This window comes from Lagenorhynchus albirostris, chromosome X (assembly GCF_949774975.1).
Source record: "Lagenorhynchus albirostris chromosome X, mLagAlb1.1, whole genome shotgun sequence".
Classification (NCBI taxonomy): domain Eukaryota; kingdom Metazoa; phylum Chordata; class Mammalia; order Artiodactyla; family Delphinidae; genus Lagenorhynchus; species Lagenorhynchus albirostris.
This window is the reverse complement of record NC_083116.1, coordinates 4,087,455-4,114,987: the sequence shown is the minus strand read 5'-3', so window position 1 is coordinate 4,114,987 and position 27,533 is coordinate 4,087,455. Positions and strand designations below refer to the sequence as shown.

The window sequence follows — 27,533 nt, the reverse complement described above, 5'->3', positions numbered from 1 at the left end:
CTACCAGGCACCTGGGTTGACTTCCCGGTTTAGCCTTTTTCTTTTTTAAATTAATTTTTATTGGAGTATAGTTATGTTACAATGTTGTGTTAGTGTCTGCTGTACAGCAAAGTAAATCAGCTATAGCACAGGGAGCTCTACTCAGTGCTCTGTGGTGACCCGTTTAGTCTTGATCAGTGGCTTGCCTCTGTTCATAAGAAGATTCGGTGCTCAGGGATGTGGGTGTGGGAATTTATCTCTAGGGCACGTGTATGCGGTAGTATGTCCTGTTGCTTCCAGAACTCAGATTTAGTTTGTTGAGTTTTTGAAGGCTGTGTGTACCTCTCATTTTAATAACCTCTATTCCAGGTCAGTTGTGGAGGCAGAAGAGGGACCATGAAAACATCTTGCATGTTTTGGAGACCTCTGTAGTGTTATGTATTAAAATATTTGCACCTTAGTTTTTGAGTGTTATTGACAATATTAAGACTTACTTTTTAGGGCTTCCTGTTTTTAAGCTTGCATGCATATATGAACTCTTGAAGGTATTTAGTTCTAGAATGCCATTATATTCCATCTTTTTTTCTTATACCTTTCTGATGGGACTTGTAACTCTCTAATTGGACTCGACATCCGACTCATCTGTCTGGCCCGAGCTCTATAGGGCCAGACGTAAAGATGAGGTACTATTTGCGTCCCCAGAGCAAGCACCCACATGGCTCACTTTTGTGTGTGTACTTGTGTGTTTGTGAGCATGGGGAGAGAGTTATTCCACCACCTCTGGACCTTGTCCACAGTAGCTACAATTTTGTGGGTAGGCGATAGGATGGGAGGTGTCTTCCGTGTCACACTAGCAGTCTGCTTAGAATGCAGATGAGTGTATTTCTCACACAGCCCATAGAGCAATCACCCATCCCAAACCACTTGATTGAAGAAACTCTCAGGAGGTGGCGAAATGAGCCTCCCCAGAGGGGTTTTCCTTACTTCCCTTCTGTGAATGTCTTCATAAGCTCAGCCTCTTTCTACTTTGGAGCAGGTTGAAGCGACTGGGGAGTGGAATTGGCCTGATTGCTTTTTTACCCTCAATCAGACACAGATGAAGATTACACAGTGTACTTTTCTTTAGGGCGTGGGGCGGTTTGCACGGGTCGGGGAGGAACTTGGGTTTCTCTTTATTGTACAAGTAGTAGAGAAAAGTCTGACATGAAATCAAGGAAGATCTCAAGTTCAAGAGAATTTGTATTTACCAGCGATAGTTAGAATTCTGGAACCCGCCAGTGTTTTGTCTTGTGTTCTTACATTGTCTGGATTATCGATCGATCTGCCTCCCTTACTATAAATCAGTACACCGTTACTACCCCGCTGTCAGAGGCACACGCACATTCTGCTCGAAAGAAGAAAGGAGACCCATCCAAGGCCAGATCCAGAGATGAAAGCATCAGTGCTGACGTGGACTTCCTTTTTTCCTGCAGGGCTTGCCCAATCACCATTGGAGAATCACTTTTATTAATAAGTGCTATGAACTGTGCGACACTTACCCGGCTCTCTTGGTGGTTCCATATCGCGCCTCAGATGATGATCTCAGGAGAGTTGCAGCTTTTAGATCCCGAAATCGAATTCCAGTGAGTACTGCAATTAATGTTTTCTGTAAGGAGTGCCTTTTCTTCCATGAGAACAGTAGTCAAATGATTCAGAGAAACACTCTTTTGGAATTTCAGTCACACAAATAATTATCAAGTGTCCTCTGAGTGCAAAGCAGCAGGCCAAATGGGGAAAGAAGTAAGACGTCACCTGCCTTCCAGGAGCTCGCGATCAAGGACAGAGAATGAACTCAAGTAATTCTTATACAGGAGAGGGTACAGGTAACGCCAGGTGGAAAGGAAGAAGGAAGGACAGGGTCCCTGTGGCTTGTGTCTTCGTAGCACAATAACTGACAGGCATTAGGCTCTGGGTAATGTCGGTTGAGTTATGCTGGAAACCATGCACTAGCCTATGTTATGGAGCCTATGAGTATAGGCCTTTACTACCACCTTTATTAGGATTTGTCTATCCTCATCACGTTTGTAAGCTGCCTTCATACCATTAGCAGCCTGGGCTCAGGTGCAGACTATCCCAAACTATATTTACGGTATCACTGGACCTAGTTCATAAATTAGTCTTTGGTTCTTAAATATTTATGTACGAGTCACCCTGTCTACTCTGTGTCCATAAATCTTGTTGGCTAAAAATTTAGAGAATTTTTCCCCTCTGTTAATTTCCAGGGCATGTCATAATAAGTACATTGTCTTATTTTGTTTTGGTTTGATTTTGAAAAACAAGGGTTGAACAATTAAGATTTAATGTCACGTTGCCTTTAACTTCCAAGTCTAGACATTTTTGTCCCTAAAAGGATATTTGTGTGAAACTTTCGTTATGCTATCAACATAATATGAATTGTAACTTTTTTAATGCACTTGCTTCGCTAAGCACGAGTGTCCTTTCATATCTTCACTATATATATTATACTTGAAAGTATGTTCTTTGGCTCCTTTTGCGAGAATACTGTGCTGATGAAGCTAGAATTACCATTTCGCTCCTCTCGTGCTCGACCCCTGCCCTGGCTAGCTGTCTTGCTAATCCGTGCCTCACCCGCAGGAGAACTGGGCTAGGATAGTGTGAATTGACTTTGTTCACTCCTTCATTCAATTAATATTTATTGAACATCTACTGTGTGTGTATGCGCGCGCGCGCGTGTGTGTGTGTGTGTGTGAATTTCACGGGATTGGGGGTAGGAGAGGAAATGAAACAACTGAACCCAGCCCACTGTGCTCAGGCTGCCGTCTTGATCCAGTTGTTCCCCCTGTTCTGAGTGAATGGGAGCCCACCGTAGAGCAAATAGAATGCTTAGCTTTTTACTTAGCCATTTTATTGATCCTTCTTACTTTGTGATGGCCAATTTGCATTTATTTTTCCTTAAAAAAACTAAGGCTAAGCTCTCCATCACTTCTCTATCTTTTATAGATTACCATGCTTAATAATATCTAATAATAGGGCTTCCCTGGTGGCGCAGTGGTTGAGAGTCCGCCTGCCGATGCAGGGGACACGGGTTCGTGCCCCGGTCCGGGAAGATCCCACATGCCGCAGAGCGGCTGGGCCTGTGAGCCATGGCCGCTGAGCCTACGCGTCCGGAGCCTGTGCTCTGCAACGGGAGAGGCCACAACAGTGAGAGGCCCGCGTACCGAAAAATATATATATATAATATCTAATAATAGATAATGTACTCTTTGTGATATACCTTCTAATCACCTGACTCTTGACTATAACCCAGGAAATGTATTTGCTTTTGATATGAAATCATTAATATTTGATATTCAGTTCTTTTTTAAAAAAAAACATATAAAGATACAAAAAGCATTGATGAGAAAGCAGTCTTGTTATGTTGTCCATAAATAAGATGCAGAGTATTATAAAATATCACTGAATAACAAAATGATCCACATGTATTAGTGTTCCCATTAATGGATACATACTCCTTTGTTCTCAAACAGGTTGGTCTTAATGTTATCGAATTCTTTAACATATAAGTAATACATATTTATTTTAGACATTTATAAAAATACTGGTAAGGCTAAAGGAGACTGCCACCTAGTGAGAACCACAGTTATGTGCTTCCAGACTTCCTTCTATGCATACATATTTTTATTTGGAAAAAAGAAAATTATTCTGTGGTTTATGTCTCAGTCTGCTTTTTCTACACCGATGACTGTCTGTTTCATGTGCCGGTGTGTAGATGTACTGTATAGATTGACAGAAAACTGTCAGTCAGTTTTCTATTCCTATTATAAACAGTGCTGTGATAAACATCTTTTGGTGGCCAAATATTTGTGTACATCCTTAATTATTTATGGCTTCTACATATTAACTTCAAAAAGAATAACCTGATATAGTAGCATATACTTTAAAAGCACTCACGGTAGTTGATGTTGTGATATTTGCATTACTTGTACCTGGTCATCTGTATGGCAAGCATCCTTTTTATAAAGGTAGTTGAGATCCCAAAAGAAAAAGCAGGTAAGAGGTGAAACAACTCGTAACAATAGCATTTCTTAACATGGCCTGGTGATTCCAGTCTTAAATCTCCCAAGCAGAGAGAAGAAGGGCAGAAGAATGGAGGGCATGCGGGGAACAGGGCCGTTTCTTGCATATGACCTGATTTAAATTTAAAACTTGATGAGGGTCTTTATCAAATAATAACTGTCTTGTATGTGCAGCGATTTGCTCTTTTAAAAGTGATCTCATATTGGGAATTCCCTGGTGGTCAAGTGGTTATGACTCCACGCTTTCACTGCCGAGGGCCCAGGTTCTAGCCCTGTGTTGGGGAACTAAGATCCCACAAGCTGCCCAGCGCGGCCCCTCCAAAAAAGAGTGGGGAGTTCCCTGGTGGTGCAGTGGTTAAGAATCTGCCTGCCAATGCAGGGGACACGGGTTCGATCCCTGGTCCGGGAAGATCCCACGTGCCGTGGAGCAACTAAGCCTGTGCGCCACAACTACTGAGCCAGCGCTCTAGAGCCTGCAAGCCACAGCTACTGAGCCCGTGTGCCACAACTACTGAAGCCCACATGCCACAACTACTGAAGCCCGCACGCCTCCACTGCTGAAGCCCACATGCCCAGAGCCTGTGCTCCGCAACAAGAGAAACCACCGCAGTGAGAAGCCTGTGCACTGCAACGAAGAGTAGCCCCCGCTCGCCACAACTAGAGAAAGCCTGCGTGCAGCAACGAAAACCCAACGCAGCCATAAATAACTAAATAAATAGATAGATAAAATTAAAAAAAAAGAGTGATCTTATATCAAATCAACATGTTGTAGACCTTAAATTTACATAGTGTTATAGGTCAAGTATATGTCAATAAACCTAAAAAAAATTAAAAATACATAGATACTTAAAAGGCATCTCACGTCTTTTCCCTCTTGGAGGCAAAGCCATAGGAGGCGGGCAGGGCAGGTCTCACCTCCATGTTGTAGATTAGAAAGTGGAGGTTGAGGGAGGCCAGCACTTGTGCCCAGGCCTCCCAGGCCTGAGCCTTTGGAGTCTTAGTTGGGGGCCACAGTGGTGTTTTGACTGGGCCCTGGCAGGCACAGAGACTAAATTGAATGAGTATTCATTCGTATTATATAATCTTTTCTCAGTGACGTGTTGTCATTACTATGCACAGTGATTTTTATGAACATCATTGCTCGTCATTTGCCATAGTGGGGAGGTGACTTCAAAGATGACAGTGTACTTGGCCTTGTATTAAGTGAGCTCGAACACTTGTGCTTCTGGGGTTGTGTCTGCTTTTCATGGGTTTTCATACACTGTGCTGGGTACATGCATTCTCCATTCATCCTCCCAGTAGCATCATGCTGTCACGTGGCTCCACATTTGATGAAAGAGGGAAAGGACGCTACAGAGGCTGTGAACTCAGCCACCACACTTACCTTCCAGCTTCTGTTAGTTTTATTTTATTTTTCTCTTCTAACAGCTTTATTGAGATAGAATTCATCTATGAAACCATTCATTCATTGAAAGTGGACAGTTCTGTAGCTTTTGCTGTATTACATTTTTAGCTTCCTTTTGCAGGTCTTGTTTCTCAGGTGCTATGAACTGAGAGACCAGGTAGCAAGTGTGCTGGGCTTGTGTGTAAAATTGGAGAAGGTTGATTCTGAGTAAAGGCTCAGAGCTCTCCCAGGAGGCGGGCGTCCTAGCTTCATTGTGGAGACTCTGGCAGCTCTTTGGCTGTCCTGAGATCCTGTTTGCTTCCTTTGGGTTTTCAAGCCCCTGTGTTAGACTCTAGAGTTGAGAGTGTTGGCAAATGACCTGCAGGTGTGAGGTACCAGGGGTGGTTTTCTTTACCTCTCACCTTTTGCTAAAGCTGTTTCTGGGTGATGACAAATCCAGTGCAAGCTACAGGACTGAAATAAAATATCTGAAGCTTTCTGTTTCCTTTAAGTGATGTAACTGTTTTTAGGTAAGCATTTAATGTTTTTAGATGTGGTGCGAATTAAGAAAAGACTAGTAAAGCAACTGGTTATTCTCGTTGGCTCTGAATAGTCATCATCGTTAAATGTGTGTTTCTGGGCACACGTGGAAATGGCAGGTGAACAAGCATCCCGTTTCAGCAAAATGAGATTCACTTCATCCTGATTGTTAGTGCTCTCTTTTTTTTATAGTTTTAATTGTTTTGACATTTGGTTCTTTCTCGATAGCTTAAAATTTCTGAACCAACCGTAGGTGCTGTCATGGATTCATCCAGAAAACAAGACGGTCATCATGCGTTGTAGTCAGCCTCTTGTTGGTATGAGTGGTAAACGAAATAAAGATGATGAGAAATATCTCGACGTCATCAGGGAGACGAATAGACAAATTAACAAACTCACAATCTATGATGCTAGACCCAATGTAAATGCAGTGGCCAACAAGGTAAGTATATTTAATGACATGGTAGAAACTTGCCTTACGTACAGTGTGCAGTGTTTTACCTGAAGGTTGTTGCCATGGCGTATCAACATGTGGGTTTAAATTAAACTTCGCTTAAAGAGGAAAACGAGTTCACTGAAGGTAGAAAGTAGTTTTAATCACAAAACATATCTTAAAAGTTGAATACATTAAAGCCAAATGAAAATAAGCTTTAGGTAAAGTAGAAGTCTAGAGCTGTAGTGAACTTGGGAAAGAGAATCTCTTTGGAGCTCTTCAGGCTGTTGACAGTGATTCTCAGTGTGTACACTAGTGAGGCATCTGTGAGGATTGTGGGAAGCTGTAATTGTTAAAATCCTAAATTTGTAGCTTTATCTAAGCATTCTCTTCACCATACTCAGAAGTGTGTGTTCTCATTTATATGAGACAATCCAAGAAATGAGTAGATCCATGTATGTGAGTTTTACAGTTATACACATAATGGTAATATTTTCAAAGAAATCTGTCTCAAGGGTCGTCTTGGCCTTCTTAAGTAGAGTATGCAGACTGCCCCTAAAGTTGAATGACAAGGCAGTGTTGCCTGCAGGACTCCTCAGCAGATGCTCAAGGTGGAAGGCTGTTTGCCCCTGCACTACAGGGCCCAAGATTCAGAAATACCTTTGACATTCAGTTTAACCTTTTTGTTTTTTTTTTCCCTTTCCCTCTCCCATTGCCAGCTGTCACTTATAAGTATTCACAGTGGGCCTGCCCCATTCCACCTTTCAGACGTATGGCTTCTTGTCAGATGTAGGCTTAAATTTCATCATCTTGAATATTTTGCTTATCCCAAGGTCATTTATCTGGCATCTTCAATTATTCAGAGCACAAGACAAGAACCTGAAAGCAAAACAAGTCCTCAAGCAGCTCAGATAGTTTCAGTAGCTTCCTAAATGGACCCTGTGATGTCTGTCTGCACAGGCGTGTGTGTGGGGCTCCACTCATAATTATTTGCACACAGATTGTGCACCTTACACATTTACTTTTGGACCCGGTATTTGTTACTGCAGTTGGTTTTGTTTTACAAGACGAAAATGATATTGAAATTATTTGTAAAGCAATCAGGTAGTGAAATCGATAAATAGGTTAGGAAATGTAACACAACATTTAGGAAATTAAGTCTAAATATGAATATCTTGTTGTATTATCCTTACCTTTATATTTCTGTTCCTGCTATCCTTCAGGTATAATTCAGAGTTGAATACATGTATAAAATGAAGTATTTCCATGTATACATTTAGCCTGAAACAGATATCGTATAACATTAAAATGGGGTATTTAGAAAGAATTTTTTTAAGTATATAAAATGTATAAAATGAATAACTTTATTGTATTAACTCTAAAGCTCATTGTTGTAGCAGTAGAATTCTTGAATGCCTTTTTAACACTCAGGAAATATGCCTGTGTTTCTAGTCCATTTAGGAATGAAGGGAAGGAAAAAATTAAGCAAAAAAACCTAGGCTTGAAAGATCTGTGCATCATTCTCTAAAAAAACACACTCAGGTTCCCCTCCTCCCTCGACTGTGTCTTCCTAGTCATCTGTATCCATAGCAACAGGCTGTGTACGTGGTTGTACTAGGTAACATGGGTGGTTCTTTTTTGTTGAAGAGAACTGAAAAGAAAACTTCAAAACTAATCAGAGATGTGGAATTTGAACTTTTGGGAACTTAGTCTATGCTTGACTGATTGATTTTTACCCTTCTGAATTCTCTCCTCTTTGGACCTAATTGTTCTGCCCTTGTGGATATTTAGAAATTTACAGCCCTGTATGTAACAAGCAACATTGCACCATTTTAAATTAAAGAAAAAAACAAACAAAGGAAACCTAGAGGCAGATAAGATCCAGCAGCCTGTGATGAATTAAAGCAGGACTGTGTTAATGTCTGTTTTTGGCAGAAACTTTGGCAATGAATTATTACTTTTTCCTCCTGTCATCTTCAGTGATCTACGAAAGAAACTCCAGAGTTAGGAATGTCTTTGAAAATCACTAACTGTTTACAAACCACATGTACAGAGAAACAGGTCACATGTCCGTGGGAGGGTAACGTGTGTCCTCCTGTGAGAGGCTTGCAGATCCAGTTCACAACAGTGACTGCCAGGGGGATAGGTGCACCTCTGTTGTGACCTCTGATGGCAGCTGCAAGGTGTTATTCCCTGAGGTAGGGGTAACCAAGGAGAGGGGAATATGACCCATTTGTGTATGGATTCATTAGCTGATAACTATTTAAAAACAAAGTGAACGTTTATTGTCTACTTACTACTGATGCCATTTGTAGCAAGCTTTAAAAACACATTTCCGTCTAAATAAAATACAATTTCTTACCTAGAGTCTCTGGAGATCAAGGCCTCTGGCTTGTACATAGGTCTCCAGGTTTGAAGTTCAAGTGGTAGCCTTACTTCTACTGCAGGAAACCTTCTCTGTGACTAACCCCGGAAAAAAACCATAGGATGTATTGGCCCTTCTGTCCCGAGCTGCAAGTTTATATTCCTTCAATTGTAAATGAAAAGAGAAGAGGTATTCCGTGGCAATGGCAGGCATGCCGCTTGTCTGTCCTTTACCTGCGGACACTGCCGAGATAGTGCAACTTGGCTTTGACTGTTTACTTACCTTTACTGGTGAGTTTACATATTCATATGTTTTTATGATGTTAATTAGCATCCTTCCATTTCAGCTTGCTTTCTTCGAAGGTCCCCGAATAATTTAACTTTTTCTTAAAAGGCCGGAGGCCACACGTTCCATGGCATTTTAAAGCATTAAGCAGAATGCAGCCAGGTTCCTAAACAAAGCCGGAGTGTTTCTTTTTGTCTTCGTGGAAAAGAGGCATCTTCACGACCCTGTGAAAGGGAAGTGACGCCCAGCCTAGCGGGTGGATGCTGGTAGGCGCCACGGCAGGTGGTAGCCATCTCGTCCCCGCTTGAAACCTTTTGTCCCTCCAGGGCCCACCACGTGCAGCACTGTCCTGGTGTTTGCATAGCACACAGACAGTCATGGGGCACTAGAAAAGGTTCAGGCTGTGAAGTCAGATGACTTAAATTCTGCTGCTTACCTCTGACTTTGGGTGTAGTTAAATAGCATCTCTTCTCATTTTCAAAATGCAGTTAGTAATACCTGTCTTGCAGCATTGCTGTAAGAGTTAGATAAAATTATGTAAAGCAAGAATCACAGTATCATTAAATGGTGGCTGGTGTTAGCTGTTATAGAGCCTGGCTCCTTTTAATCTTATGAGACCTAGGTAGTATTATCCCCTGTTCTACAGGAGACAGCGTTGAGGCGCAGAGAGGTTAAGTGCCTTGCCCCAGATCACACAGCAAAGAGGGGCTGAAACTGAGCTATCGACCTGGGTCTATCTGTCTCCAAAGCCTGTCGTTTTCCTCTAGCCCGTCCAGTCCCATGGGAGCCTGCCCCTGAAGAGTACTGTTAAAATCCGATGGAAGACAACGACCATTCAGAACCTGCTCTTGCCTTTCCAGATCCAGAAGAAGAGCTAGTAATTATAGAACATTTTGAAAATGATTTTTTCTCACAAATACAGATCCTCCGGAAATTGCCAACTCACCGTCTTTTTTCCCTAGCTCAAAGTGTGACTAATGTTGTTGACGCCTAGCATCAGATAGGAAGTCGGGTCACATCAATTATCGTATCTAAGTTGCAAGTTTTTAGGTTGAGATTTGGAGGACCAATAACCTTTGAAATATTTGTGTAAGTTACTGAAGCAATAGAAAACCCAACTTACTGTTTTGTGTATCTCATTGTTTCTTAGGCGACAGGAGGAGGATATGAAAGTGATGATGCGTATCATAACGCCGAACTTTTCTTCTTAGACATTCATAACATTCATGTCATGCGGGAATCTTTGAAGAAAGTCAAAGACATTGTTTATCCTAATGTGGAAGAATCCCACTGGTTGTCCAGTTTAGAATCTACTCACTGGTTGGAACATATCAAGGCAAGTATATTTTTTTGAAAAAAGATACACATATATAAAAAAGAAAGTAATGGTTTAGTGGATCAGGAAATTTTTTTGATTCCTTAAATTTAAAAAAAAACTGAACAGCGAGAGAGAAAATATTTGTTGTATGTAGCTCTACATTTGACAATTTTGTGTTTCTTTACAATTTGCTTACCTAAATTAAAGATTTCACAATATTATCTCCAGAATATTTTTTAGAGTTTGTAGAGATGTCACTTTCCAACTCGTCAATAGCAAGTAGTTGAGGCTTTCACCCAGGTTCATTTAGGAGTAGATAATTTATTATTGAACCATTACTGGGTATGACCCTCAAGAACCTAGAGCAATTGTTTTTATTGAAACTTACCTCAAATTGACTTTGTTTAAAGAATGAGTTTTGTGTTTTTATTATATTCAATCCTTCATCTTGATAGAGGCATCAAAAACCTCCATTCTTTTAAAAGTACTTGAAGTTGGGACTTCCCTCGTGGCGCAGTGGTTAAGAATCCGCCTGCCAATGCAGGGGACAGAGGTTCGATCCCTGGCCCGGGAAGATCCCACATGCCGTGGAGCAACTAAGCCCGTGTGCCACAACTACTGAGCCTGCGTTCTAGAGCCCATGAGTCACAACTACTGAGCCCTTGTGCCACAACTACTGAAGCCTGCACGCCTAGAGCCCATGCTCCACAACAAGAGAAGCCACTGCAATGAGAAGCCCATGCACCGCAACGAAGAGTAGCCCCCGCTCGCTGCAACTAGAGAAAGCCCATGCGCAGCAACAAAGACCCAACACAGCCAAAAATAAATAGATAAAATAAATAATAATTTAAAAAAAAAGTACTTGAAGTTATGTGAGGGAACTAACAATTTTAGAAGCCACCATTTAGTTCTATAAACAAACAAAAAGCCAACCTTAAATAGGTGGAGTCTGAAGATAGAGTGTTTTCTAGTCAAAATTTATTTTCCAACTTGACAGGAGTTATAATTTTAGTCAGTCTCTCGAACTTTCGGGGTTTTTTTCATAGTTTATCATCCTCAAAAATGAATTGCAAAAAATCTAATTGTGACAACTAAATGTAATATGGTATCGTGGATAGGATTCTGGACTAGAATAAGAGAACATTAGGTAAAAACTAAGGAAATCTGAATAAAGCATGGCCTTCATTAAAATTAAGTTTATTAATAATTTAATAATATATCTATATTGGTTCATAGTTGTGACAGATGGACCATACTATTCTAAGATGTCAATAATAGGGGAAATTGGGTCGAGTATATGGGAACCTTCTGTAGTACCTTTATAACTTTTCTGTAGATTTTGAGAATGGCTCTTCAAGGGCTTTTGTAGACAAAGCAAAAAGGTACAGTTTAGGTGGGTTTAAATTTTTTTTATTATTATTAATTTATTTTTTGGCTGCTTTGGGTCTTTGTTGCTGCGCGCGGGCTTTCTCTACTTGTGGTGAGCGGGGGCTGCTCTTTGTTGCGGTGCGCGGGCTTCTCATTGCGGTCACTTCTCTTGTTGCAGAGCACGGGCTGTAGAGCTCACAGGCTTCACTAATTGCAGCGTGTGGGCTCAGTAGTTGTGGCTCACGGGCTTAGTTGCTCCGCGGCATGTGGGATCTTCCTGGACCAGGGCTCGAACCTGTGTCCCCTGCATTGGCAGATGGATTCTTAACCACTGCATAGGTGTGTTTAATTTTTTAAAGGAAATAACTACACAGGTCTGAAAAGGTGAATATACTGGTTGGGGGTACCATTCACTCCTCACTTGAGCAAGAAAAGAACCACAGTTATGTGATTGGCTCAAGGTGAGACATGTTAAAAATAGAATGAGGTTTCAAACCCAGCCCTTTGGTCATGGAGCCTAACCAGTACAGGCTACAACATGGATGAACCTCGAAAACATTATGCTGAGTGAAAGAAGCCAGGCATAAAAGACCAGCTACTGTAGAATTCCATTTCTGTGAAATTTCTAGTAAAGGCAAAACTGTAGAGACAGAAAGCAAATCATTGGTTGTCTGGGGCTGAGGGTGGGAACAGGGATTGGCACCCGGAACTATCTTGGGTAATAGAACTGCTCTGCCACTGGATGGTGGTGATGGCCGCAAAACTGTATAAGTGTATTAAACCATATCGAAGTGTACACTTACAGGTAAATTCTACTGTTTGTAAAGTGTACTTCTGTAAATACTTAAATCATCAAAAAATGCCATCAGAGCAGTAGCTCTTCGTACGCATACATTTAGTCACTGCTAGGTCTCAGATTTCTACTAGAGGCTGTCAGTTTATCTTCAGGTGAGGATTCCGCAATTTATGAGCCACATAAGGGTTCATATCTTGTCGATTTAAAGGCCAGAAGGTGATTTCCATTGTATCATGCCTTTAAGGTCTAGACTGGACCTCTTGGGCCGGTGATTTTTCTAACGTGATCACTGTTATTGGTTGCATTGTGTCCTCCCAAAGTTTATATGTTGACGTCCTGACCCCCAGTACCTTAGGGTGTGACCTTATTTGCAAACAGGGTCACTGCAGATGTGATTGGTTAAGATGAGGTCTGACTGGAGCAGGGTGGACCCTTCATTCGATAAGGCTGGTGTCCTTATGAAAAGGGGAAATTTGGACACAGATACATGCTCAGGGAAAATACCATCTGAAGATTGGAGTTATGCTGCCAGAAGGCAAGGAACTACCAGAAGCTTTGAGATGGGCCTGGATCAGGTCCTTCCCTAGAGCCTTCAGAGGGAGCGTGACCCTGCCCACACCTTGATCTTGGGCTTCCAGCCTCCAGAACTGGGAGATAATACATTTCTGTCATTTAAGCCACCCAGTCTGTGTGACTTTGTTACGACAGCCCTAGTGAACTCGTACAATCACATATGTGAAAGAAAGCTTGAAATGCGGTTTGGTTTTCGTGTATTTGTCTTGTTTTTTAATACCTACTTGCATTCGAAGGCAGTTTCTTTAGAGGAAAAGCAACAGACCCTGCAGCTTCTGGCCTTCCGTTTTCAGAACTCTTTCTGTTCTAGACATTAATAGTATTTTAAAACGAACTTTAACTAGGGCTAAAAGCTATCAGTTCAAATTCAAGCAGTCCCTTCCAGCTCGCTACTGACTCGCATGTTTTTCTTTGGCAGCTCGTTTTGACGGGAGCCATCCAGGTCGCAGACAGGGTTTCTTCAGGGAAGAGCTCGGTGGTGGTGCACTGCAGCGACGGATGGGACAGGACTGCCCAGCTGACATCCCTGGCCATGCTGATGTTGGACAGTTATTACCGGAGCATCGAGGGCTTTGAAATATTGGTCCAAAAAGAATGGATCAGTTTTGGACACAAATTCGCATCTGTAAGTAAACAATAAAGCTAGTTTTTTAAATGTCTGATCACCACCATCTGGGATTAAAAAAACAATTTGTGAAACCAGTGATTTCCTTTTAAAAAGAAAATCTGAGGAGTGTAATGAAAAACACTCTGCAGGTTTGAAAATGTGTGACGCCTTGGGTTTAGCCAGTCTTTTTAGGAGACATGTTTGTCCATCTGCACTATTAATAGTTTCGCTTGAAAGTAATACAAAAAGTGTTTAAATTGAAATTGTGCAAAAGAAGGAAGATACTCCTTTCTCAACTAATATTATAACTATTAGAGCCAAATATTTTGTAGAAATGCTAGACTTTTTGTTGAGGCTTTTACTATTCTCTGATAGACATTTTGAAAACCAAAAGAACCTATTAAAATTCATATTTCCTATTTTCCTAAAGAGCCTATTAAAATTAAATTTCCTATTAAAAGGGTGTCTTGTTTCCAGGCACCCTTTGAATAAGCATTTTGAACAAGTTCCCCACATGGTTCTCATGAAGAGAATCCATAGACAGTTTCAGAAGCACTGCTGTGTAGCCTTGTAGCCTTCATCTGAATTTCACAAGTAGTGTGAATAGCATCGTCAAGTAGAAAGAGTCATTGTTTAGTAAATGAATAAATGGTGAGGTTTTTGTCTTGTTTTTGAGAAAGAACCTTTTTTTTAAAGAACTTTTAATTATAATAATCACACCCTTTTGGACATGGTTTCAAGACTTGAAACTTTGGGATTGGTCCCTTAGCAACTGGTAACTTAACTCTACCTGCAGCTGCCCACGACTTGTACAAAATTCCAATCGGATAAAATAGTTGTCACGTTCACATAGCATCATGATGCTTTCTCAGTTTGTATTGATATATTATAGAAGTTTATATACTTAATTTCCATTATTTTGAAACCATACGTTATTTTCTGTATTGCCATGGGAAAAAAAAATACTATTCACTCTCTGGGAAGCTTGGCGTTTAGAATGCAGATTGCCGAGTTGTGATTGTCACACTTTGTGAGTAATATGCTTCCTCAGTTTTGTACCCAGAGATTAAAACAAATCATCACTTCCTTTCAGAGAATAGGTCATGGCGATAAAAACCACGCCGACGCTGACCGATCTCCTATTTTTCTCCAGTTTGTTGATTGTGTATGGCAGATGTCAAAACAGGTAAGAGATATTAGGATGAAAATACATCTGACTTAATGTTGAAATATTTTGATGTCATATCTGGGATTTGCCTCAGAGTAACACAGGGTAGGGATAGAGATGCAACAAGTTTGGCCACGTGCGGATAACTGTTGAAGCCGGGTGATGGGTACACGGGGTTCACTTTTTTTATTCTCACTACTATGTATATCGACTGGGATTTTTCATAATAACGTTTTAAAATTTTACTATTTAACTGTACTCTCTCTGCTGGTGGAGGAGCCGCATAATTGACAATAGCAAGTCGTCTTTTCCAGTTCATCCTACACTGGCATTTGTGTGTAGGCGAGTCTGCTACCTTAGACTACCGTAAATAATTAAACCATCCTGTGTGTCCTGTATGCTCAGGAGAGCCCAGAAAATGGGCTTATTTTCCCTTTTTCCCTCTTTGTTCCTTTACTTGACGCTCAGTTAAGCTCTTCAGCCCTGTGCAAAGCACCAACAGGTGAGCTGTAGCACGCTGCAGACCACAGCCTCAGCTGTCCTCCTGGAGCATTTATGCACCTCTTTTCGGCTCTGTGTGAGATCAGCCCCAAGTTTTCATGCGTTGTTTGCTTGTTTGTTTTCGTCTAGTTCCCTACAGCTTTTGAGTTCAATGAACGGTTTTTGATTATAATTTTGGATCATCTGTACAGTTGCCGCTTTGGTACTTTCTTATACAACTGTGAGTCCGCTCGAGAGAAACAGGTGAGTGTTTTAACATCTTTAACATCTTTTTAGCTAAAGACTCACCAAAACGTGTTTAGTCTGCTGTGAAATAACAAAGAATTTGATAGCTTGGTTTGTGGTTAATGCAAAGTTTCTCATTCTGTACCCCAAGCTTGGGCGTTTTCACTTCAACCAGGGGTTATTGAGTGTATCGTGTTTATTTCAGGGGTAAGACATTGACTTTGCCTTCAGGGAGTAGGAATGACTTTTTTGTTGAGGTATAGATGATTACAATATTGTATAAGTTTCAGGTGTACAACACAGTGATTCAATAGTTTTATAGATTATACTCCATTTAAAGTTATTACAAAATAACAGCTATATTTCCCTGTGCTACATATCCTTATAGCTTGTTTATTTTATACCTAGTAGTTTGTACGTCTTAATCCCCCACCCCTATCTTGCCCCTCCCACCTTCCCTCTCCCCGCTAGTAACCACTAGTTCGTTCTCTATATTGGTGAGTCTGTTTCTGTTTTGTTACATTTGCTCACTTTTGCTTTATAGATTCCTCACATAAGTGGACACATACAGTATTTGTCATTCTCTGTCTGACTTATTTCACTTAGTATAATACCCTCCAGGTCCATCCGTGTTGCTGCAAATGGCATTATTTCATTCTTTAATGGCTGAGTAATATTCCATTGTATATACATAGCACATCTTCTTCTTTTTTTTAAATTTATTTTTATTTATTTTATTTTTGGCTGCATTGAGTCTTCGTTGCTGCATGCGGGCTTTTCTCTAGTTGTGGCGAGCGGGGGCTACTCTTCATTGCAGTGCACGGGCTTCTCATTGCAGTGGCTTCTCTTGTTGCGGAGCACAGGCTCTAGGTGCGCGGGCTTTAGTAGTTGTGGCACGCGGACTCAGTAGTTGTGGCTCACCAGCTCTAGAGTGCAGGCTCAGTAGTTGTGGCGCACAGGCTTCGTTGCTCCACGGCATGTGGGATCTTACCGGGCCAGGGATCGAACCCGTGTCCCCTGCATTGGCAGGTGGATTCTTAACCACTGTGCCACCAGGGAAGCCCCTAGCACATCTTCTTTATCCAGTCATCTGTTGATGGACAGTTAGGTTGCTTCCATATCTTAGCTATTAGAGTAGGAATGGCTGTTAAAGGCATGCAAGGTCACCCTCCCAAAATGCCATAAAAATGTCAATAAGGGAAATTTTTTTTTAAAAGGCATAAACCCACAAGAACAGGGGGAAATAAGGAAGGAGACACAGCAACAAACTTGGAAGCTGGAAACTAAGTAGATAAGTGGGAAATAACTTTACTTGAGAAAAGTGACTCACAAACCAGCAGTGGGGAAGCCAAGAACCAGGCCACTTTGCATCACAGCAACCCCATATGACTCAGGGGTTCTGGGGCAAGGGTGTACCAGCGTGTGGGACAAAGAGGGAAGGGTACGATAACCTGAAGGGAAAAAACAAAAAAGATAACCTGAGGGTCTGTTTAGAATGAGCAGGTAGCTTCCCCAGATCACCTCCACTTGTCTCTGGAGTTAAGGACAGAGGTTTCTTCTCGAGAGAGGGTGAGAGTAGGTATCCGGGCTGGGGACCTGAGTGTCCTCAGGGGATGAGGTGAATGGGAAGAGCTGGTCTGTGAAAGGCCCAGCCCATGCCGCCTGCTCACTCCCAGCATTCTGGCAGCAGGTCCTTATCTTTCAGGTGAGAGCCTGTTGGCAAGGATGGGGAGGAAATGGAACCCTTGGATGTTGCTAGTGGCATGTACCCAAGAGGAATGAAAACAGGGGTTGAAACAAAAACTTAGACACAGATGTTCACGGCAGCCCTACTCAGAATAGCTAAAAGACGTCAACAACCCCACTGTCCATCAGCTGATGAATAGATGAACTAAATGTGGTCTATCCATTCAGTGGAATATTATTCAGCCATCAAAAGGAATGACGTTCTGAGCCATGCCACAAATGGATGAACCTTGAAAACATGCTAAGTGAAAGGAACCAGACACAAAAAAGGCACATATTGTATGATTTCATCTATATGAAACTTCCAGAAAAACAAGTCCATAGAGACAGAAAGCAGATTTGTGGTTGACGGGCTGGAGGGAGGGGAGAATGGGGAGTGACTTCTTAATGTGTACAGGGTTTCCCTTGGGGATGATGAAAATGTCTTAGAGCTTCATAGAGGTGGCAGTTGGACAACATTGGGAAAGTACTGAAAGCCAGTGAATTGTAGACTTTAAAATGGTGAATTTTATGGTACGTGAACGACACTTCAATTTGGAAAAAAAAAAAAAAGAAGGAATCATCTCTAGAGAAACTGACTAGCCCAAGAAGAAGGACCTGAAGATTACCAACAGCTAGGGTTCCCCATGGTGAAGCTCAAGTTGCCAAGCCGCATGACTTCAGAGCTTACATAATAGCAACAAGCAGGAGGGAAATAAAACAGCGTGGAGAAAATAGTTACCATGTAGGGTGGGGAGAAACCTAGACAGGAAGCTATCAGTTAATATCCCAAGAAAGATAGGAAAATATTGGTACCATGAAATAATAACAGGATATTATTTAGAAAGAACGTTTAGAGATAAGAAAACTTGAAATTAAAAACATGCTATAAGGGACTTCCCTGGTGGTGCAGTGGTTAAGAATCCACCTGCCAATGCAGGGAACACGGGTTTGAGCCCTGGACGGGGAGGATCCCACATGCCGCGGAGCAACTAAGCCCGTGCACTACAACTACTGAAGCCCTTGTGTCTAGAGCCCGTGCTCTGCAACAAGAGAAGCCACCGCAATGAGAAGCTGGTGCGCAGCAACAAAGAGTAGCCCCCACTCACCACAACTAGAGAAAGCCTGCACGCAGCAACAAAGACCCAACACAGCCAAAAAGAAATTAATTAATTTAAAAAAATGTGCTATCAATAGAAATCTAAAATTCAGCAGAAGAGTTGTAAGATGAGGGTGAAAGTCTCCCAAAAAGTAGGGCATAGAGACAGGTAGGAAATGGAGATAAGAAAACTAGGAGATCAGGCTCCCAAAGAGAAGAAGAGTAGGTTATTTGCAAAGAAACAGAAATAAGGAAGACTGAATTCTTCAGCAGCAGTATTGGAAAGTAGAAGTCAGCGGAGCATTGCCTTCCGAATTTTAAAGGAAAATGGTTTCAACCTAGAATCCTCTCGCCACCCAACTGTCAACCAGATGTGAAGTAGACCAAACGTGTCCTCAGACACACGTGGCATCAAGAAAGAAGACTGCATGGAGTTCAGGAAGCTAGGAGCTCCAGCACAGAGAGGCCAGAGGGAAGCCTCAGAGGGCGAAACAGAAGAGACTTCCTGAACGAGAGCTGGGTGCATGGCGCGGGGGCGGCCGGGGCAGCTCCTTCCTCCCAGGATGCACCTGGGGACTCCAGATGTGCTGAGTGTCCTGATCAGAGTTTTAAAGACATTGGAGGAAGAGTTTGGGGTTGAATGAGTGATAGATGCCAAGAGAAGTAAGCAAGCAGAATAGACAGCTGTTAAATTAAAGGAAAACAAAAACAGAAATTGAACAGGAAAAGAAATCAGAGTAGAAAAGACATGACTTACCTGGGAATAGCATTTGCTGAGTCATAGCAATCTAAACCCTAAACATGGATCTAACCAGAGCAACGCTGTAAACTGGGGGTCTGAGGCAGGGTAGAAGGTGTGAGCACAGCAGGATGGGGAGGAACGTTCTCGCTGTGGCAGTGTCAGCAGTTAATGCCTGTAACTTTATAGTCAACAAGTAACAAGAAAAGGGTGTTTCTCACGGGGGTGGAGGTAAGTACCAAATAACCAAATCAATTTTAAAAATCAAACACAGTTGCTTGGGGGAGAAAGGTGAGAGACTACTTTTTTCATAACAAACCTTGTCAAGCTGTTTGACTTTAAATCAACTGTGTGTATGTATAAAAATAAAAACAAGCATGCCAATAAACACAAGGCAGTGTAGACTGTGGAATCAGAAAGGGACAAGTGAAGTTTTAGGTGGATCCCAAGGAAGGCAAAATTATGCTGCTATTATTACCGTTCACATTCACGAAACGTGTATGTTCAAAAAATTTCTTCAGTCACTATTTCAAGCTGTTCTTTTCAGCTTCCAGTTTTAGCTTACTGGTCCTTTCTTCTTGATGTCATTACTAGGAAGAGTTTCCAATTCTGCCTTCAGTAATTTTAATATTTGTACTTTTATTTCCCAAGTTTTGATTTTCCTCTACTTAGGATCAAAATGGGTAAAAATCTATAATTAAAAAACAGTGAAGATGTGAATATCTGTATGAGATGATGGACACCAGACTGAAAATTGAAGATTCAGTGAAGTCAGTTATACACGTGTTTCAGATATCTGGATACTGGCATGATGCATTAAACAGCTGGATGTTTGATTAACATAGCGCTTTGTCTAGATGCCTGCTGTCAAGTAGATACAGGTTGAGATTTTGTAGTTCTAACAAACACAAAAATGGAAAAAGTCAGCGAGATCTTATGATAATTTTTCTTGCTGCTGAATTCAAAAGAGCGTACTGCCCATCTGTTCATAAATGTTTTCCCTAGCCAGGAATAGTCTTCTTAGGTCAGTGAGTTGCATTTAATGTTAGAGCATCCTTCCCCTCTCTCTTCAGGCAGAAACAGTGGCTCTCAAGCCATTATCTATGCAAATATTGGGAAGTGGTGCTCGGCACTCGCAGGTGCAGAAGGCTTTTTGAGCTATTATGGGGATAATGTACATGTGTGATTCAAGTTGATGCTCAGCTGCATCGCCGCAACCTGCAAAATGGTTTGTGTACCAGGGTGTGTTTTTACTTAGGCTTTCTACTTTCTCTTTCCTCTAGAAAGTTACAGAAAGAACTGTTTCTTTATGGTCGCTGATAAACAGTAATAAAGACAAATTCAAAAATCCCTTCTACACTAAAGAAATCAATCGAGTTTTATATCCAGTTGCCAGTATGCGTCACTTGGAACTTTGGGTGAATTACTACATTAGATGGAACCCCAGAATCAAGCAACAAGTAAGTGAAGTAGCATCGTGAACTATAGTGATGTCGACTGAGTACCACTTCTGGACTTAAATAATGTTATGTAGTACGTTTTTATTTTTATTTTATTTTAAATTTTTATTGGGGTATAGTTGATCTACAATGTAGTGTTAGTTTCAGGTGTACAGCAAAGTGTATCTGTTATACATATACCTGTATCCACTCTTTTTTAGATTCTTTTCCCATATAGGCCATCACAGAGTACTGAGCAGAGTTCCCTGTGCTATACAGTAGGTCTTTATTAGTTATCTACTTTATATATAGTAGTGTGTATATGTCACTCCCAGTCTCCCAGTTTATCCCTCCCCCCACCTTTCCCCCTGGTGACCATAAGTTTATTTTCTACATCTGTGACTCTACTTCTGTTTTGTAACTAAGTTCGTTTATACCCTTTTTTAAGATTCCACTTACAAGCTATATCATATGATATTTGTCTTTCTGTGTCTTATTTCACTCAGTATGGACAATCTCTGGGTCCATCCATGTTGCTGCAAATGGCATTATTTCGTTCTTTTTTGTGGCTTTTCAAAAATATTACGAAAGGAAAAATAGCAGACTAAAAAGTGACACTTGCTTTCATTTTTTTATTTTTTGAGTCCACTTGGCTCAACTATTTTATTGACTAAGCATCTGTTTTTAATGGGTTTTTTTAAACATCTTTATTGGAGTATAATTGCTTTACAATGGTGTGTTAGTTTCTGCTTTATAACAAAGTGAATCAGTTATACATATACATATGTTCCCGTATCTCTTCCCTCTTGTGTCTCCCTCCCTCTCACCCTCCCTATCCCACCCCTCTAGGTGGTCACAAAGCACCGAGCTGATCTCCCTGTGCTATGTGGCTGCTTCCCACTAGCTATCTCTTTTACATTTGGTAGTGTATATATGTCCATGCCACTCTCTCGCTCCGTCCCAGCTTACCCTTCCCCTTCCCTGTGTCCTCAAGTCCATTCTCTAGTAGATCTGCGTCTTTATTCCCATCCTGCCCCTAGGTTCTTCATAACCATTTTTTTTTAGATTCCATATATATGTGTTAGCATACGGTATTTGTTTTTCTCTTTCTGACTTACTTCACTCTGTATGACAGACTCTAGGTCCATCCACCTCACTACAAATAACTCAATTTCGTTTCTTTTTATGGCGGAGTAATATTCCATTGTATATATGTGCCACATCTTCTTTATCCATTCATCCGTGACACTTGCTTTTAAACACAACTTTAGTTAAAAATTGTTAATTACTAAACCATTTACTTTTTAAATTAATTTAATTAATTTATTATTTTTGGCTGTGTTGGGTCTTCGTTGCTGCACGCGGGCTTTCTCTACTTGCAGCGAGTGGGGGCTACTCTTTTGTTGCGGTGCGCAGGCTTCTCATTGCAGTGGTTTCTCTTGTTGTGGAGCATGGGCTCTAGGAGCGTGGGCTTCAGTAGTTGTGGCTCACGGGCTCAGTAGTTGTGGCTCGTGGGCTCTAGAGCACAGGCTCGGTAGTTGTGGCGCACGGGCATAGTTACTCCGCGGCGTGGGGGATCTTCCCAGACCAGGGCTCAAACCCGTGTCCCCTGCATTGGCAGGCAGATTCTTAACCACTGTGCCACCAGGGAAGACCCACTAAACCATTTATTTTGATTGGTGTTAAACTTACATTTTTCCTGACAACATGAATAATACATTTTTTATTTTTACTAAGATGTAAACTATTTTAAAGCTCTGGAAAATTTCTGAGTTTTGATTGTCAAGGATTTTCTTTAATCATTGTAAGTTGTCAGACATCATAAGAAGGTTCTTTCCAGCGACTGGACTGAGATGGTCCTTTAAGGAAAAGGAACATTTTCTACTCTCTGTTCAGGTGTATGTACTTGTCAGCTAATATGAGAGTGCTCTTTACTGAAGGTCTTTGCTTCTAAAGTAAAGATAATTGATCTGTCAAAGGATAGTACAGTCATTTGGCCATTTCTCGGTCCAACATGGCAATGGTGATTTTTGAAGCGAAAGACTGCACATTTTATTAAAGGCACAGTCAGGCTTTCCCTTCTCCCAGCCTCACTGCATCCAAGCTCAGAAGGAAAGTCCAGCCTGTTTGTGAGGGCTCAGAAGTATGTCCACTGAGCCATTTGTTCTAAGTGCTCTAAATAGTCAATATTTGCGGTTGCTCTCTGTAAAGGTTTGCACGTTTTCCTGCAGTCCCAGGCCAGTCTTGCGTAAGCAGCAGCTTTAATCCCACTACAAGTAGTCGGGCAACAGCAGGGCCCGGTGCTCAGTCTGGCCCTCGGTTTGTTTATTCCACTCTGGCAGCTGGCCACACGCCAGTGTGTGTGTGCTCTCTCTTCCCACTGGGGAAATGCACGTTTAAGCTGGCCCTCTTGTTTCAAGGTCTCTGCTTGCTGCATGAAAGCCTCTTGCAATTTCGTAATGGTTGAAATGTGTAGTCTTTTGGAAAGTGACAGATTCCAGGGCTTGAGAACATACACTTGTTTAGTTTGGGATTTGAGAAGCACACAGAGGGAATGCCTTTAGCGTAGCTCCGGCATTTGGAATATCAAGTAAAGAGGAAATGGGAATTTTTACAGGGTTCTAAGCAGTGTTACATGGGGTGTGTTCCTTTTCTGATTAAAAAATATAGATGAGCACTGTTTGTCCTATAAATTTCACCTTTTCTGCATTTATCATGGCTTTTTAAAAAACCATTGTTTTTTAGAAAATGTTGACAATTTCTGTACAGATTCTATAATCTCCCGTCACCCATTTGTACTTGGAGAAATTCTTGTAATTGCAGGCATTTAGAGCAATTCATTTATGATATACAAAGGTAATGACAATTGTGTGACAAGTCAAGTTTGCAGGGACATCACTGGCAGAACTTACTGTGATGTGTTTCTCCCCCTTGTTCTCCCCCTTGTTCTCTCTTAGCAAAATGGAACTGGGCCGGGTAGGAATGCATATTTGTTTGATTGAGGTTTTTATTTTGAGACACTGATTGGTGTGTTTTAGGATCTGTGACATTTACCCGAAGAAAATAGCTTACCCTTTCTATATAGATTTTCTGAACGTCAAGGGTCCTACACGCGTCTTTGTTGTCGCTCGGCATCTTGTGTTTTCATCTACCGAGTACTGAGCGTTCCCATGCGTCAGGCACTGGGGGGACCCAGAAACTAAGAAGAGGTGGTCTCTGCCCACAAGGAGCTCCCAGACTGGCAGGGGCACCCAGGAACGTAAGCCGATGATGATAAACAATCGAGGAGAAATGTGGAAACGGAAGTGTGAATGAAGTGCATCAGGTTTCCCGAAAGATCTTATGCAGGACATTATTTCATACAGAAATAGATTACAATCCAATCACACAGGACTTTGCAAATTATATAATGTAGACCTAAAAGAATATCCTTAACCACTGAAGCCATTACTCAGTTGTGTGGCCCAGTTGGTATACAGGCAGTGACTGTGGTAAACTATCAGACCGATGCTTACATTTGACAAGCAATGAATAAGCAAACTTGGTACTTTTATGTAATATGAGGAAGTTGCTCATGCTGAAAGCCTAAGGATAATTTAGTCACGTAAACCTGCGTGGGACCTTCGGCTGCTGGTGAGTCGCGTATTGTCCTTTGGGGACCTCTGCACTCCACGTGGCTGTGAACCAGAGTTGCCCCGGGCCGTTCCCATTTTGCTTAGGATCACAACGAGGACAGACATTCACAGGCTTACGTGGGTGGGGTTTAAGTCATTTCTGATAGAAAAGTTAGAACTTCATGCTTCATTCCCCAAGGGAGACGTCGAGGTGTGGGATTTATAGTCACTTGACTACGAATTTCATTTCTCATCATTGTGTCCTTTGATACACTGTCACAACTGCACTCTTTCCTTCTATTATATCCTCTAAATTGGTTTTGTTTGTTTATAGACTAATGACTTCTACATATTTTGTACGCATTACTAGATAGAATTGTCTTATTTCTAATAGTTTTCTAACTCTATAGCCTCGTCATCGGCAAAAATGATTGTGTTACCTCTCATTTATTTGTCTTGTCTTAATTGTACTGGCTGGTACAATAACAAACAGATTCTGACAGTCATATGGGAAAGAGAGGTTTTCAAAATAGCCAAGGCCAGAAACAGAGCATGGAGGTTCGGAGACTGGGGAGGGTGAGAAGGTGGCGGAGGGGAAAGGATGGACTGTTGGTGGTAAATGTTTACTGGTAAGTGGTCCTGACACAGCAGATGTCACACGTCCACACAGACCTCCCGTTCCCCGAACCTGCTCCTCCCGCGGGTTTCCTCATCGCAGCACTCGGCAGCTCCATCCTACACGCCCTGCCCAGAAACCTTACACTCATCCTCCCGCCTGCCCACTTTAAAACAACAGCTTCATTGAGGTATAATTGACATGTAGTAATCTGTACACGTTCCAAGTGTGCAGTGCGGTGGGTTTTCACACGTGTCTATACCTGTGACACTATGAGCACAGTCGAGGCTGTGAACATACCATCCCCAGCAAACGCTCGTGTCACCACAGGTGAGCTTCCGTTTTCCAGTCATCCTCATCTCCCTACTCTCTCATCCCAGGCTGTCAGGAGAGCCTGCTGGGCTCGGCCTTCAGAAACCTGTCCAGCCTCCGAGCCTGGGGCTGTGCGTTGCTGCAGAGCCTTCCAGCTGGACTCTCAGATTCTCAGCCTGCTTCCTTCTAGTGTGTTCTCAACACGGCAGCCAAAGTGCTCCTTGTGAAATATACCCCCCAGATGCCAGCACTCCTCTCCTCAGCACTGTCCAGGCAGCCGCTCGCCTCCCCCGGGGTCAAAGCCCAAGGCCCAAAGCCTCAGACCTCTGAGGCCTTGTGTGGCCCCCACGCCATGCCTGACCGCTCTGACCTCCCGGCCTCTCCACCGAAGACTCGTGCCCACACACCCTGATTTGGCCACACTGGGCTCCCTGCTCAGCCTCAAGACACTCAAGCATCTGCTTGGTCGCCTCCCCGTTGAGAGTGTAACCAGCGTGTCCCCGTCCCTCTCACCCTGCTCTCTCCTTTTCCGTAGGCCTCATCACCTTCCACGTTCTATGTACCTCACAGGGTTGTCTTCGTTGTTTGTCTCCCCCTGCTGGAAGAGAAGCACCATAAAAGTGGGCATTTGGGCCTCCTTTGTTCACTGATGTACCCTGAGCACCTAGAGCAGTATCCGGCCCTCGGTGGAGCACATTCAGAGAAAAATGGGCAAAGGATATTAACGGGCAGTGCGCAGCACTTACTGGGTGTCAGGTGCTCTACCAAGCATTCCTGTTCTAATGCCAATACGCATTTTGGAAAAAACCTTACATTCTGCAAAGTCATGCAGTAAAAAGAACAGGGACTTAACAAGAGGGATGGGGCTAGGAGGTAGGAGGAGACCACTCCAAACCCGTGCACCTCTGTAACCAGAGCGCTGATGAAAGCAGCAATCAGGCCTTGGCAGCCCGTAGTGGGTTGAATGGTGGCCTCCAAACGACACATCCACTTGGAACCTGTCAATGTGACCTTATTTGGAAAAAGGGTCTTTAAGGATATAATTAAGTTCAGGATCTCAAAATGAGATCCTTCTGGATTTAGTCAGGCCCTAAGTCCAATGGTACGTGTCCTCATAAGAGAAGAGAGGAAGATTTGAGAGACAGGATGAGGCCATGTAAAAACAGAGAATGATTGGAGTGATGTGGCCACAAGCCAAGGAAACCTAGAGCTGCCAGAAGCTAGAAGAGGCAAGGAAGGCTCCTCCCCTAGAGCCTGTAAAGGGAGTGTGGCCCTGCTGACAGCCTGATTTGGGGCTTTCTGCCCTGCAGAACTGTGAGAAAATAAATTTCTGTTGTTTTAAACCATCAAGTTGATGTTCATTTGTTATGGCAGCCACAGGAAACTCATACACAGTCTTAAACCCCAGGGCTCCTGCCCCCTTCTCTGAGATGCAGGTCCTGGAGAGCATCTGCCTCTGATACAGACCATTCTGACCAGTACAACTCAGATCCAGGGTATAGCCTTCTTCATCAGCGTAGCATCTTCTCAACTTCCTTGTTGGTACTCGCAGCTTCAGCAGATAGCTTAATGCAGTGGAAAGCAGGACAGTTCTAGAAGCCACAGCCATAAAGGAAGGCACTTCTGTAGACTTTCAGCTTTTTTCTTAATGTCCTCATATATTGCTCAGGCTTTCTAGAAGCTTGCCCTTGATCACTTCAGAACCTTAACATGTTGGCAAGGGAGTCTAGGGTCTGTTCTGTTGTATATTTTGGCCTGGGTGGTGATTACATTAGTGTATATGTATGCGAAGATTCATTGAGCCGAACATTTTTTAAAGATTTGTTTGCATCACTGTATGTAATTTCTGTCTCAATACAAAAGTTTAAACAATTAACATCCCAGGGATATTAAATAAAAGTACCAAGTACTAAATTGGTACTTGGTACCAGGGAGAATCTCATTGTGTTTTGGTGTAACTTCTACCTTTGTACTGCCATCAGTCCCCTATTTATCAATCAAAGACATCAGTGTTGTACCAGAACAGACTGTATTGACTAACTTAAGTCTCACGACAACCCTGTGGTCTGGGCTGGTTTTATTCCCATTTGACAGATAGGGAAATGGAGGCGCCCAGAGAGTTGTTACACAGCTGTTAAGAGGCAGACTGGAGATTCACACTAGGCTGCCCGTCAGAGCCACTGCTTTCAGCCATGCACGTGAAAAGATGTGCTAAGGCAGAGTGATGCAAACTAAAGCTACCATGAGATACCATGTTATACTCATCAAATTGGCAAAAACTCTTTCTCTTACGTTGCTAAGTTCTAATGAGGATGTAGAGCTACAGGAATCACCAGATGCCACTAGTGGGAGCATAAGGTCATCTCCCCAC

General features: G+C 42.3%; 1 protein-coding gene across 7 annotated transcripts in view; it reads left to right on the top strand.

Annotated features, from left to right (window-relative positions):
- MTM1 (myotubularin 1) overlaps positions 1-27,533 on the top strand; it is a 97,356-nt gene that overhangs the window by 68,030 nt on the left and 1,793 nt on the right. For 6 of the 7 annotated variants that reach the window (XM_060138146.1, XM_060138150.1, XM_060138147.1 and 3 more), the window contains 7 exons: positions 1,452-1,601; positions 6,233-6,421; positions 10,213-10,398; positions 13,536-13,742; positions 14,818-14,910; positions 15,523-15,636; positions 20,465-20,641. In XM_060138146.1, the coding sequence (XP_059994129.1) occupies positions 1,452-1,601; positions 6,233-6,421; positions 10,213-10,398; positions 13,536-13,742; positions 14,818-14,910; positions 15,523-15,636; positions 20,465-20,641 (1,116 nt within the window). The remainder of the gene's footprint in view (positions 1-1,451; positions 1,602-6,232; positions 6,422-10,212; positions 10,399-13,535; positions 13,743-14,817; positions 14,911-15,522; positions 15,637-20,464; positions 20,642-27,533) is intronic. The other variant, XM_060138149.1, reaches the window with a different exon arrangement.